A 15,024-nucleotide genomic window follows, 5' to 3' on the forward strand; every position below is an offset into this window, starting at 1 on the left:
GGGATAAAATATCCTGAAGTATACAGTGTGAAAAGGCCTTTAAGGGTGTCAGAAATAATCAGGAGTAGAATCCCTGGAAAAAGACAGACAGCCAATGGGAACATGAATGAAGAAGGAATGGCAGGAGGGGATTAGGGGAGAGCGAGAAAGAGAGAGAGGGGGAGAGAGAGGGGGGGTGGGTGAGAGAGAGAGAAAGAGAGAGAGGGGGAGAGAGAAAGGGGGGGAGAGAAAGAGGGGAGGAGAGGGAGAGAGAGGGGGAGAGAGAGACAGGGAGAGAGAGAAAGAGAGAGGAGGGAGAGGGAGAGAGGGGGGGAGAGGGAGAGAGAGAAAGGGAGTGAGAGAAAGAGAGAGGAGGGGGAGGGAGAGAGGGGGGGAGAGGGAGTGAGAGAAAGGGAGTGAGAGAAAGAGAGAGTGCGGGGGTAGAGGGAGAGAAAGCGAGAGAGGGGGGAGAAGGGGAGAGAGAAAATGAGAGAGAGAGAAAAAGAGAGAGAGGGGGAGAGGGAGAGAGAGGGGGAGAGGGAGAGAGAGGGGGAGAGGGAGAGAGAACATGAGAGAGAGAGAAAGAGAGAGAGAGGGGGAGAGGGAGAGAGAGAAAGAGAAATAAAAAGACAGATCAGTGAAAGAGAAACAGAAATAAGACTAGCAGACAGGAGAAACTTTGAGAAAGAGAGACAGGATGACTACTAGATCAGCCGCCTACGTTCCCTCCTTACCCAGTCTTTATGATGTGGGATCTGAGATAATACAAGTGGGTGATGGGCCATTCATGCAGTTAACGTTGACTGGGGGCCTGACGGGGGAGAAACTAATATGGCACCAGATTGGAAGAGGTGGTGTAATTGATAAAAATAAATAATAAAATCGATCAGGAGAAGCGGGCCTCAGTAACACGACAGAGACAGATGTGGGGTCATCGCTAGTGGAGAGAGAGAGAGAGAGAGAGACAGAGAGACAGAAAGAGAGAGAGAGAGAGAGAGAGAGAGAGAGAGAGAGAGAGAGAGAGAGAGAGAGAGAGAGAGAGAGAGAGAGAGAGAGAGACAGAGACAGAGACAGAGAGGGAGAGAGCGAGAGCGAGAGCCAGAGACAGAGCGAGAGAGAGAGAGAATGTTATTTGGTCGTAAACAGAGAGTATGCAGTGGCAGAATACCTGATCACTGTGACTGACCCAAAATTAAGGAAAGCTGTACAGACTCAGTGAGCATAGCCTTGCTATTGAGAAAGGCCTGGAAAGAGAGAGAGAGAGATAGAGATAGAGATAGAGATAGAGATAGAGAGAGAGAGAGAGAGAAAGAAAGAAAGAAAGAAAGAAAGAAAGAAAGAAAGAAAGAAAGAAAGAAAGAAAGAAAGAAAGAAAGAAAGAGAGGCAGATGGAGGGAGAGGTAGAGAGAGAAAGACAGGTGAGAGACAGAGAGAGAGAGAGAGAGATTAGGATCTGGCTAAAAATACTTGAATCAGTCATAGAGCCCATTGCCCTTTATGGTTGTGAGGTCTGGGGTCCGCTCACCAACCAAGATTTCACAAAATGGGACAAACACCAAATTGAGACTCTGCATGCAGAATTCTGCAAAAATATCCTCCGTGTACAACGTAGAACACCAAATAATGCATGCAGAGCAGAATTAGGCCGATACCCACTAATTATCAAAATCCAGAAAAGAGCCGTTAAATTCTACAACCACCTAAAAGGAAGCGATTCCCAAACCTTCCATAACAAAGCCATCACCTACAGAGAGATGAACCTGGAGAAGAGTCCCCTAAGCAAGCTGGTCCTAGGGCTCTGTTCACAAACACAAACACACCCCACAGTGCCCCAGGACAACAGCACAATTAGACCCAACCAAATCATGAGAAAACAAAAAGATAATTACTTGACACATTGGAAAGAATTAACAAAAAAACAGAGCAAACTAGAATGCTATTTGGCCCTAAACAGAGAGTACACAGTGGCAGAATACCTGACCACTGTGACTGACCCAAACTTAAGGAAAGCTTTGACTATGTACAGACTCAGTGAGCATAGCCTTGCTATTGAGAAAGGCCGCCGTAGGCAGACATGGCTCTCAAGAGAAGACAGGCTATGTGCTCACTGCCCACAAAATGAGGTGGAAACTGAGCTGCACTTCCTAACCTCCTGCCCAATGTATGACCATATTAGAGAGACATATTTCCCTCAGATTACACAGATCCACAAAGAATTTGAAAACAAATCCAATTTTGATAAACTCCCATATCTACTGGGTGAAATTCCACAGTGTGCCATCACAGCAGCAAGATTTGTGACCTGTTGCCACAAGAAAAGGGCAACCAGTGAAGAACAAACACCATTGTAAATACAACCCATATTTATGCTTATTTATTTTAACTTGTGTGCTTTAACCATTTGTACATTGTTACAACACTGTATATATATATAATATGACATTTGTAATGTCTTTCTTGTTTTGAAACTTCTGTATGTGTAATGTTTACTGTTAATTTGTATTGTTTATTTCACTTTTGTGTATTATCTACCTCACTTGCTTTGGCAATGTTAACACATGTTTCCCATGCCAATAAAGCCCCTTGAATTGAATTGAATTGAATTGAATTGAGAGAGAGAGAGAGAGAGAGAGAGAGAGAGAGAGAGAGAGAGAGAGAGAGAGAGAGAGAGAGAGAGAGAGAGAGAGAGAGAGAGAGAGAGAGAGAGAGAGAGAGAGAGAGAGAGAGAGAGAGAGAGAGAGAGACTCAGTGAGCACAGTCTGGCTATAGAGACCAGTCGTCACAGACAAACCTGGCTGCCCAGGGAGGACAGGCTGTGCTCAGTCTGCTCCAGGGGAGAGGTAGAGACAGAGCTGCATTTCCTATTACACTGTGACAAATACTCAGACCTAAGAGAATATTTATTTCCCAAAATTATAATTCAATACAAAGAATTTGAAACTATAAAAGATGAAGAAAAAAAATCAAATATTTATTGGGTGAAAAGCCAAAATGTGGAATTTTGGCAGCCAAATATGTGTCCTCCTGCCACAACCTGAGGGACAGCCAGTGAAAAGTGCAAAGTAATGTTGATAATATTTCACATCTTGTTTTGTTTTGTCTTTCATACCAGGTCATGTGTCTTCTCAGTCATGTTGACACTGGTCTACTACTGTTGCTTTAATGTATTGTTGTTCTGATTAATATTGTTGTTGTAGTTGTTGTTAATGGTAATCCCATGTCCACTACTACTATTATTATTGCTGTTGGTCCCACCATTTATTTATATATAAATATATAGATATTTTGTATATATATACATATATATTTGATTTGTATTTTTCGATATGTATACTTTGACAATGTAAGTAATAATGAACTTGCCATGTCAATAAAGTCAATTGAATTGAATTGAATTGAATTGAGAGAAAGAAAGAAAGAAAGAAAGAGAGGTAGATGAGGGAGAGGTAGAGAGAGAAAGACAGAGAGAGAGAAAGAAGGAGAGTCAGATGGAGGGAGAGGTACAGAGAGAGGTAGAGCGAGAAAGACAGAGAGAAAGACAGAGAGAGAGACAGAAAGAAGGAGAGTCAGATGGAGGGAGAGGTACGGAGAGAGGTAGAGCGAGAAAGACAGAGAGAAAGAAGGAGAGAGATGGAGGGAGAGGTAGAGAGAGAGACAGAGAGAGAGACAGAAAGAAAGAAGGAGAGACAGATGGAGGGAGAGGTACAGAGAGCGGTAGAGCGAGCACATGCGTGCTACCTTTCCTACTAGAAGTACTCAGTCACATCGACACTGATCTAAGTAAACGTGAGACCAGGGGCCGTATTCACCACGAGTCTCAGAGTAGGATTGCTGATCTAGCATCATTTTGACCCTTTAAATCATGTTGAATAAAAGGCGGAGAGCTGATCCTGGATCAGCAGTCCTACTCTGAGACAGGCCCTGAAACACTGATCTGAGTGCAGGTGTTAAAGTGGTTCTGTTTACTTACCTGTGAACCCTTCTTGCTCCCTGGTAAGTTAATGATAAGTGTCTTGCCACGGATGCCGCACACGGGTCTGCACACACACACACACACACACACACACGAGAGAAGAGTGTGCATTAGAGGTTCACAGTATGACAGTGTGTATATGTGCGTGAATGAGTGGGTAAACCAGAGGAGGCTGGTGGGAGTAGTTATACGGTATCAAACATGGAAACCACATGTCTGACTCCGTTCCATGAATTCCATTAATGTCATTGCAATAAGACCGTCCTCCTATAACTACTCCCACCAGCCTCCTCTGGTGTACATAGTATACATTTGTGTGTGTGTGTGTGTGTGTGTGTGTGTGTGTGTGTGTGTGTGTGTGTGTGTGTGTGTGTGTGTGTGTGTGTGTGTGTGTGTGTGTGTGTGTCTGTACGAGTGTGTGTAGAGTATACATGTTAGTGTGTGTGTGTGTTTGTGTCTCACCTGGAGAGCATGCCTAGTGGTGTGACGTTGAGAGAACCCATCAGCATGGCCAGAGACATCCCTGGAGCCTCTCGCTCTATCACCTCTCTTGTAGCCTGAGGAATGAAGAGAGACACAGAGAGAGAGAGAGATTAACACACAAACAATGTGTGTATCTGTTTGCATGTTTGTGTGTGTGCGTGTATGTATTTGAGAATTTTATGTTTGCATGTAAGTCTGCATGTGGTTCCATGTTTGTGTTTTTATATGTTTGTGTGTGTGTGTCAGTTTCCATGTTTGTGTGTATCAGTTTATTTTTGTTTGTGTGTATCAGCTTCCATGTGTGTGTGTGTATGTGTGTGTGTGTGTATCAGTTTGTGTGTGTGTGTGTCAGATACCATGTGTGTTTGTGTATCAGTTTCCCTGTGATAAGTGAATCAGTTTCCATGTGTGTGTGTGTAATCAGTTCCCATGTATGTATGTGTATCAGTTTCCATATGTGTGCGTATCAGTTTTCATGTGTGTGTATCAGTTTCCATGTGTGTGTGTGTAATCAGTTTCCATGTATGTGTGTATCAGTTTCCATGTGTATCAGTTTCCATATGTGTGCGTATCAGTTTTCATGTGTGTGTATCAGTTTCCATGTGTTTGTGTCAGTTTCCATTTCTGTGTTTGCATCCTTTTCCATGTTTGTGTGTATCAGTTTCCATTTATGTGTGTGAATCAGTTTCCATGTTTGTATGTGTATCAGTTTCCATTTATGTGTGTGCATCAGTTTCCATGTGTATCAGTTTCCATATGTGTGTGTATCAGTTTCCATATTTGTGTGTGTATCAGTTTCCATGTATGTGTGTATCAGTTTTCATGTATGTGTGTGTATCAGTTTCCATTTATGTGTATCAGTTTTCATGTATGTGTGTGTATCAGTTTCCATTTATGTGTGTGCATCAGTTTCCATGTATGTTTGTGTATCAGTTTCCATTTATGTGTGTGCATCAGTTTCCATGTATGTGTGTGTATCAGTTTCCATGTGTGTGTGTATCAGTTTCCATTTATGTGTGTTTCAGTTTCCATGTGTGTGTATCAGTTTCCATTTATGTGTGTGTATCAGTTTCCATTTATGTGTGTTTCAGTTTCCATGTGTGTGTATCAGTTTCCATTTATGTGTGTGTATCAGTTTCCATGTGTGTGTGTATCAGTTTCCATTGATGTGTGTGAATCAGCTTCCATTGTTGTGTGTGCATCAGTTTCCATCTATGTGTGTGCATCAGTTTCCATTTATGTGTATCAGTTTCCACGTGTGTGTTGATCAGTTTCCATTTATGTGTGTGAATCAGTTTCCATGTTTGTATGTGTATCAGTTTCCATGTGTGTATCAGTTTCCATGTGCGTGTGTATCCGTTTCCATGTGTTTATATCAGTTTCCATGTTTGTATGTGCATCAGTTTCCATGTGTGTGTATTAGTTTCCATGTCCGTGTGTATCCGTTTCCATGTGTTTATATCAGTTTCCATGTGTGTATCAGTTTCCATGTGAGTGTGTGTGTATACGTTTCCATATGTGTGTGTGTATCAGTTTCCGTGTGTTTGTATCCATTTCTGTGTGTGTGTATCACTTTCCATGTGAGTGTGTGTGTATACGTTTCCATATGTGTGTGTGTATCAGTTTCCGTGTGTTTGTATCCATTTCTGTGTGTTTTTTATCAGTTTCCATGTGTGTGTATCAGTGTTCATGTGGATGTGAGTGTGTCAATTTCCATATGTGTGTGTATCAGTTTCCATGTGTGTTTGTATCAATTTCCATGTGTGTGTGTATATCAGTTTCCATGTGTGTGTGTGTGTATCAGTACCATGTGTGTGTGTGTATCAATTTTCATGTGTGTGTGTGTGTGTGTGTGTGTGTGTGTGTGTGTGTGTGTGTGTGTGTGTGTGTGTGTGTGTGTGTGTGTGTGTGTGTGTGTGTGTGTGTGTGTGTCTATCAGTTTCCATGTGTGAATCCGTTTCCATGTGCATGTGTGTGTATCAGTACCATGTGTGTGTGTGTGTACCAGTACCATGTGTGTGTGTATCAGTACCATGAGTGTGTGTGTGTGTATCAGTACCATGTGTGTGTGTCTGTATTGTATGTGTTTGATGCAGCAGGTTCTTAGGCAATAGGAGATTGAGAAAAGCAGCCAGAAAGCCATAGAGACAAAACGAGAGAATGACAGAAAGAGAGAGCCAGACAGAAAGAACAACAGGACGACAGGATAGAGAGCGAGATATAAGCCTATATCGTGGACTATAGGTACCTGAGACTCCCACGTATATACCATATTACTGAGTATGTGTCTTCAACCAACCCACAAGTGTCTCAGTGGTGATAAATGAAGGGACTCCAGTGGTACTTCTGAGAGCCATTAGTAACAGTAGCGGACAGACAGCCCTGTGTGTGACTGTACTAATCAGCTATGGAGGCTCCTCCATCCCCTTCCCTCACACTCCACTCCTTTCCCCTCTCAGTGACACACACCACCCATTGTCATTTTGGATCTGCATGTTACAGTTTCCGTCGAGACAAGGGGAGCCGGTGCAGATAAGAGGCAGTAGACAAAGAAGAAAGAAAACCTGTGACTGGGTAACACAGCAAGGTACAATTGCTAGGTGACAGACAGACACGCACACTTACCTCAGGTGTGACATCACGGGGAGCGAAGCCGGTCCCCCCGGTTGTCAAGATGAGATTGAGTTCTTTCTCATCACACCAGTCCACCAGAGTCTCCTGATGAGACAGACAGAGAGAGACAGACTGAGACATAGGATCTGATAGGTTCCTAGGTATACCTCATGTCACGTGACATGAGTCTCATTGGCACTGATGGAGAGGATGTTTCATACAGCAGGTCACTGCTAAGAGGTCATGAGGGTGACGATTGTGGCTTAGACTGTATACAAGGTGTGACATACCGTACATGACCAAAAGTATGTGAACACCTGCTCGTCGAAAATCTCATTCCAAAATCATGGGCATTAACTTGGAGTTGGTCCTCCCTTTGCCTCTTTAACAGCCTCCACTCTTCTGGGAAGGCTTTCCACTAGTTGTTGGAACATTGCTGCGGGGACTTGCTTCCATTCAGCCACAAGAGCATTAGTGAGGTCGGTCACTGATGTTGGACGATTAGGCCTGGCTCACAGTCGGCATTCCAATTCATCCCAAAGGTGTTTGATGGGGTTGAGGTCAGGGCTCTGTGCAGACCAGTCAAATTCTTCCACACCGATCTCGACAAACCATTTCAGTATGGACCTCGCTTTGTGCACGGGGGCATTGTCATGCGGAAACAGGAAAAGGGCCTCCCCAAAGCACAGAATCATCTAGAAAGTTATTGTATGCTGTAGTGTTAAGATTTCCCTTCACTTTAACTAAGGGGCCTAGTCCGAACCATGAAAAACAGCACCACACCATTATTCCTCCGCCACCAAACTTTACAGTTGTCACTATGCATTGGGCAGGTAGTGTCCTCCTGGCATCCACTAAACCCAGATTTGTCCGTTGGACTGACATATGGTGAAGCTTGATCCATCACTTCAGAGAAGACGTTTCCACTGCTCCAGAGTACAATGGCGGTGAGCTTTAATTAAACCACCCCAGCTGACGCTTGGCATTGCGCATGGTGATCTTAGGCTTGTGTGCGGCTGCTCGGCCATGGAAACCCATTTCATGAAGGGCCCGACGAACTGTTCTTGTGCTGATGTTGCTTCCAGAGGCAGTTTGGAACTCAGTAGTGAGAGTTGCAACCGAGGACAGATGGTTTTTAACGCACTATGCGCTTCAGCACTCGGTGGTCCCGTTCTGTGAGCTTATGTGGCCTACCACTTCGCGGCTAAGCCGTTGTTGCTCCTAGACATTTCCACTTCACAATAACAGCACTTACAGTTGAAGGTGCCACGTTGAAGGTCAATGAACTCTGCAGTAAGGCCATTCTATGGCCAATGTTTGTCTATGGAGATTGCATGGCGGTGTGCTCGATTTTATACACCTGTCAGCAACGGGTGTGGCTGAAATAGCTAAATTCACTCATTTGAAGGGGTGTATGTCTTCTAGAAAGACAGTGAGACAGGGATAGAAAGATAAGTTACTGCTGAGCAGACCATATTCATTCGTCTCAGAGTAGGAGTACGCATCTAGGATCATTTTTTAAAAATGTTAAAATTATTATGATTAAGATCATATGGACATGGGAGGACCTGACCCTAGATCAGCACTCCTACTCTAAGACTCTATAATACAGATCCTGGGGTCAAAAAGTGTTTGAAATCTTTTAAATACTTAAGTCTCGCTTCATTGAGGTTGTTTGGCAAAATGGAACCAATCGAATATACCAAAAAGTGCAAACACTGTCCATCTGGCACACCAAAGCACATGCTCAAAGTATGTGATTTTAAATACAATTTGAACCCAGGTCTGATGACTGACAAATAGATAGACATCCAATGATCAACTTACCTTAATCTCATCAATTTCATCTGGCACGATCTTATAGGCTGAAATAAAGCCTCCCAGCCTATGAGAGAGAGAGAGAGAGAGAGAGAGAGAGAGAGAGAGAGAGAGAGAGAGAGAGAGAGAGAGAGAGAGAGAGAGAGAGAGAGAGAGAGAGAGAGAGAGAGAGAGAGAGAGAGAGAGAACATCAGGACACAGTCACTCCCATTTCAGATGTGAAACTAGAAACATAAAGCCTCTTGTCTTGCTGTACTGCAGTGTCTTCAAAACAGTCAGTAGGCTCAAACCTCCAGATATGCAACACAAGAGCTTTTAAAGTAATCAAATGACTCTTCTTTTACCCAAGCAGGCCTAGTAGGGAGAGAAAGAGGGATGAAAGAGAGAGCGAGAAAGGGAAGGAGAGTCGTGAATGCCCTTGAACATCCCCTCCTAAAAGACTTTCCTCAGGACGGACCGTCAGGGATACTACACTCACAAGGACAGTCTGCTGTTTGAAGAAGTGTACCATGGCGCTCTCCGGTGGCCAGCGCCAGTATTGCAGCAAGAAGAGAAACTAATGCAGCAGGCTCCAGGTAAAGAATCTCCACGTACGAATTATGGTATAATACAACACACACACACGCACACGCACACGCACACGCACACGCACACACACACACACACACACACACACACACACACACACACACACACACACACACACACACACACACACACACACACACACACACACACACACTCCTTGCTTAACCCGTTTTTGTAAGGAGGTGCTATTTTTAGGAAACTACTGCATCATGTTTCCCCCTCTGCGACAGACACTTAGTGACATGACACCCGTTCAGACAATACTGTGGTGGAACTCCACAACCACACTAAAGTAACATCTAGCCCTTACAACATCACTGCTACACTGACTACTGAGCTATTAAATCCCATAGAGGTACTGCATCAAAGTAATGAGCTTGGCTTGTAGTAAATAACTTTTTCATTTTAGAGGGAAACCATTTTGCTAAAAAATGAAAAGGCAAAAGTGATAGAGCGTAGTAATTGTATTATAGCATAATTTGTCACAGAGCTGGAGTATGGACTGTGGCTAAAGCAGCAAGCTCTCATAGGCTCACGTCAGATTTGACGTTCATCTGAATTCTTAAGGTTAGGCATTAAGTCTGAAGGTTGAGGTAAGTGTTAAGGCTTAAAACAAAAATATAAAAAACGACTTTCTGTGGCTGGATTCAAACACGCAACCTTTGGAACCAGAGACAGATGCTTACAGAGGCAGATGCTTACAGAGGCAGATGCTTACGTCTATCTGCCATCCCCGTCCACAGCGCCCTAGCAAAATCAAAGCCTTCTTGAAGGTTACAGCGCTCAGTGTTTCACCTGGTGGCATGTCTCCACGTCATCTCCCGACGTCCTCGGACATAGATGGACGTCGAATACTGACTTGTATCACGGTTGACCTGCCAGGGATAAAGTATGCAGAAGGTACACTGGCATAGCGGAAACCCCCACAATAAGGCAGGGGGGGGCACAAGAGTTTTGGGGGCCCATGTGCCCATCATCTCACACCTAGTCTAAATTTGAGGAATAAATATGAATAATTTTGACAGTAATTTCCACTTGCAGCAAGAAAAGTGTTTGTGTTGTCCAATGTACATGGGTAGTAGGTGAGTCAGACAATATGGTTTTCTTGCATCTAATCAGCCCATTTCTCAGCGGCGGCGGCTCGCCTCGGCCTCCTCACCTAATTGCCAATCAAGTTTAAAAAAGTTAGGTGAATCAGGTGGGACTCGGATGGAGAATGAGTGAGTTGTTCAACATGGATAAACAAAAGGCAAGACCAAGTGGTGCCCGAAAAACGTTTAAAAAAAACCTTTATCAATCTGATCAAATTCCTGAAGATTACCACGTCAGCAAAACTATCAGCTCGTCCTCGACTGATGAAACACCATCACAAGTAGAAGCTAGCACGCCTACTTAAAGGAACATTTGAAGTGATCTTTTGACAATCAAATGAAAACATCATGACTGTGTTTAAGCCACAGTAAAAGGTCATACATTTTTAAAGTTAAACTCCGACTTTGCGCAGGTCCAGAGAAACTGTGCCACGTCAGTGAGAAGATAAGAAGGTAAGAGAGGTTTGCCTGTAGGACAAACACATGCACGCACTCACATACAGATGTATACACGCACGCACGCACGCACGCACGCACGCACGCACGCACGCACGCACGCACGCACGCACGCACGCACGCACACACACACACACACACACACACACACACACACACACACACACACACACACACACACACACACACACACACACACACACACACACACACACACACACACACACACACACACACACACACACACACACACACACACACACACACACACACACACCTATGCTAACAATTGTCTGACGAGAGTGTGAGTGCTTAACTCACAGCGATGAGGTGTGTGTGCCTACACGTATGTGTGTGTGTGCACAAGAGTGTTCAGTGTAGGTTACTGTGTTGTTTCACCCCGGGAAAGTAAAGGACCTGTAAAAACAAATCCCCTCTCTGTATGTTCATTTCCTCCCTCTCTGTTTTAGCCAAAATGAAAATATGCTAAACACAAATAGCTACGATTCCTTCCAGCTGTTTCCTAGGCAACCCCATTCTATCCGAAGCCTCTGGTTTCCATGTTTATCATGAGTGTGTTTGCTTTGTTGCTGTGTTTCGGGATGCCGTGTCTCTGCTATGTCTCTGAAGTGTCTGTGTGAGTGTTGTTGCATACCAGTGTGTGTGTGTGTGTGTGTGTGTGTGTGTGTGTGTGTGTGTGTGTGTGTGTGTGTGTGTGTGTGTGTGTGTGTGTGTGTGTGTGTGTGTGTGTGTGTGTGTGTGTGTGTGTGTGTGTGTGTGTGTGTGTGTGTGTGTGTGTGTGTGTGTGTGTGTGTGTGTGTGTGTGTGTGTGTGTGTGTGTGTGTGTGTGTGTGTGTGTGTGTGTGTGTGTGTGTGTGTGTGTGTGTGTGTGTGTGTGTGTGTGTGTGTGTGTGTGTGTGTGTGTGTGTGTGTGTGTGTGTGTGTGTGTGTGTGTGTGTGTGTGTGTGTGTGTGTGTGTGTGTGTGTGTGTGTGTGTGTGTGTGTGTGTGTGTGTGTGTGTGTGTGTGTGTGTGTGTGTGTGTGTGTGTGTGTGTGTGTGTGTGTGTGTGTGTGTGTGTGTGTGTGTGTGTGTGTGTGTGTGTGTGTGTGTGTGTGTGTGTGTGTGTGTGTGTGTGTGTGTGTGTGTGTGTGTGTGTGTGTGTGTGTGTGTGTGTGTGTGTGTGTGTGTGTGTGTGTGTGTGTGTGTGTGTGTTTTAATGTGACAGTGTAACAACACTCATCTACTCCATGGTGTTCCAGTACAGAGCACTTCCTGAAACATTCTGTAGAGGAGCTGGATCTGACCCACTGCTGTCCAATGGGGGAGAGGGAGAGTTATGGCTGTTTGCTCTAGGTGTGGAAACATGCAGTACTGATGCTGCTACAGTATGAGAGGGGACACAGGGCTTTGGCCTGGAAGACGGGATGCTTTGCCCAGATTACTCTATGAATAAAATAGGAGAGAATAGAATAAGGGAGGAAGGGAGAGAGAGAGAGAGAGAGAGAGAGAGAGGGGGAAGGAAGGGTAGGGGGAGAAAGGCAATAGGAGATTGAGAAAAGCAGCCAGAAAGCCATAGAGACAAAACGAGAGAATGACAGAAAGAGAGAGCCAGACAGAAAGAACAACAGGACGACAGGATAGAGAGCGAGATATAAGCCTATATCGTGGACTATAGGTACCTGAGACTCCCACGTACTTTTAACAGATCACGGCAATAAGAGTTTCAGCTAGACGGTCTTGGAGTTTGGAACACCAGGATCTTGTTTCTTTGGAGGAGTTAGAAAGTCTGGTTGACTCACATACTGAAGAATGTGACTGTCATTTTTAAAATTTAACTAGGCAAGTCAGTTAAGAATAAATTAATATTTACAATGACAGCATACCAGGGAACAGTGGGTTAACTGCCTTGTTCAGGGGCAGAATTACGTATTTTTACCTTGTCAGCTAAGGGATTCCATTCAATAACCTTTCGGTTACTGGTCCAACGCTCTAACCACTTGGTTACCTGCCGCCCCGTCGTTCGGATTTAATGCGGTGGTACATATGATATATTTGACCTATGATGTTTCTGTTTCTGTATGTAATCGTAATGTATGTGTGTCTACATCTATTTGTTTATGGTGTGCTTATGTCTGTAAGTTGTTATGTCTGAGATGTGTCTGAAACTTAGTTCCCCCCCTGATGCTGTGTGGGTTGGACCAGGTCTCTCTGGAAAAATAGATTTGATCTCAATGAGACTACGTAGATAAAGGTTCAATTAAACAAAGACATCAAGACACAACCAGCTAACCAATACCCCCTTACCCCTGCACACACACACACGCACGCACGCACGCACACACACAGTGACCCAGCTGTGCAGGTCTGTACAGTTGTGGGGCCAGCTCTATTATGAGGCCCATCTGCTGTAGTGGTGGTATTAATAATGCATGGTCTTTGTACAGGGCTCTCCATCACACACACACACACACACACACACACACACACACACACACACACACACACACACACACACACACACACACACACACACACACACACACACACACACACACACACACACACACACACACACACACACACACACACACACACACACACACACACACACACACACACACGTTTGTTTGACCATTAAAAATAGTATTTTCCAACACTAACCCTAAACCCACTAACACTAAGCCTAACCTTAATCCCAAAACCCTAACCCTAACCTTAACCCCAAAACCCCTAAACTAACCCTTAAGCTTAAAATAGTGTTTGAACAAATTCAGGACCTGACTTTTCAAAAAAGTTATTGTTTTCCTATCTTTTCAGGACATCCGGGTGAAATGTTAGGACATTGGGTTACTGATAATGTAGGTAAACAAGTACACACTCACACACACAAACAGAGGGCCAGCACCATCATCCCTGCCCTAACTATTTCAAGACATCTTAGTAGAGCCTGGCTGTGATGGCAGCGATGTAGGGAAGCTCTCAAGGGTCAACAATTCCTTTCAACCTGTCTGCAGTGAGAGGGATGTATATGTGTGTCTTTGAGGGGACTCTCCTCGCATGACACACACACAACCCCCACCACCAGCCAGTGTTGAGTGCTCTGAGTGCTCTGTACGGTGTTACCCTCCCAGTGCTACACGCACTGTAACAATCACACACTGAAACACTAGCAAAGAGACACACAGAGACACACACTTAGACACACAGACACACACTTAGACAAACTCAGACAGAGATACACTCAAGAACAACCCAACCCAGCTATATTTAGGACTCCACACTATCATGCATATCTAATCTGTACTGCGTTGCCTGGGATTTTCCTTTCACTTTGTCCTTTCAAGCACAGTTGCAGCAACTATGGTGGATGCGTAACCAGGCCAGCTCAGTACAGCTCACCTTGGCTTAGTTCAGCTTGTCTCTGTAGTATAAAAAGGGTCAAATTGCAGAATTCTGTCTCCCCTCAATCTCTTATTCTCTGAACTATCCACTACCCCTCCAACATGTAATTTGCCGCAACCTGGGATACGACGTCATTTTGACAAGTCCATGTACAGCAGATCATTTGCACGATAACATAGCTTAACACATTGCAGGCTAGCAGGCGCTAGTTAAGGCTAGCACAGGCTAGCCAATGCTAACACTGACTCAAACAGGCTAGTACAGAAACATTCACAGACTAGCATAAGATAGCTTGCTAACGTAGAGCACAACCAGCCCAGTGGACCTGTCTTGTCTATCTCCTTCCAGTGACTGCTGCTCTGTGGGTGAAATGAGCACACTGTCACCCATCTGATTTATACAGACGCTATTTTTAGCTGCGACAATTTGTAAAATTGACAAAGGATGTTACAACCCAAGTCGCTCGAGGGCGGCAACACGGTGTTGGCTGGAGACCCAGGAGGATATTCATTCAACCTTCAACACACACATGTACACATGCTCCAGAATGTACACACACACACACCCACCCACACACACAGATGTGCATGCACGCATGTGAACACACACACACACACACA

At 44.5% G+C, this 15,024-nt stretch overlaps 1 protein-coding gene across 10 annotated transcripts in view; it reads right to left on the reverse strand.

Annotated features, from left to right (window-relative positions):
* LOC139556499 (gephyrin-like) overlaps positions 1 to 15,024 on the reverse strand; it is a 107,012-nt gene that overhangs the window by 54,610 nt on the left and 37,378 nt on the right. For all 10 annotated transcript variants that reach the window (XM_071370528.1, XM_071370527.1, XM_071370530.1 and 7 more), the window contains exons 3-6: positions 8,876 to 8,933; positions 7,061 to 7,153; positions 4,415 to 4,509; positions 3,950 to 4,016 (exon numbers count right to left, since the gene is read on the reverse strand). In XM_071370528.1, the coding sequence (XP_071226629.1) occupies positions 3,950 to 4,016; positions 4,415 to 4,509; positions 7,061 to 7,153; positions 8,876 to 8,933 (313 nt within the window). The remainder of the gene's footprint in view (positions 1 to 3,949; positions 4,017 to 4,414; positions 4,510 to 7,060; positions 7,154 to 8,875; positions 8,934 to 15,024) is intronic.

Source organism: Salvelinus alpinus, chromosome 27, assembly GCF_045679555.1.
Source record: "Salvelinus alpinus chromosome 27, SLU_Salpinus.1, whole genome shotgun sequence".
NCBI lineage: Eukaryota > Metazoa > Chordata > Actinopteri > Salmoniformes > Salmonidae > Salvelinus > Salvelinus alpinus.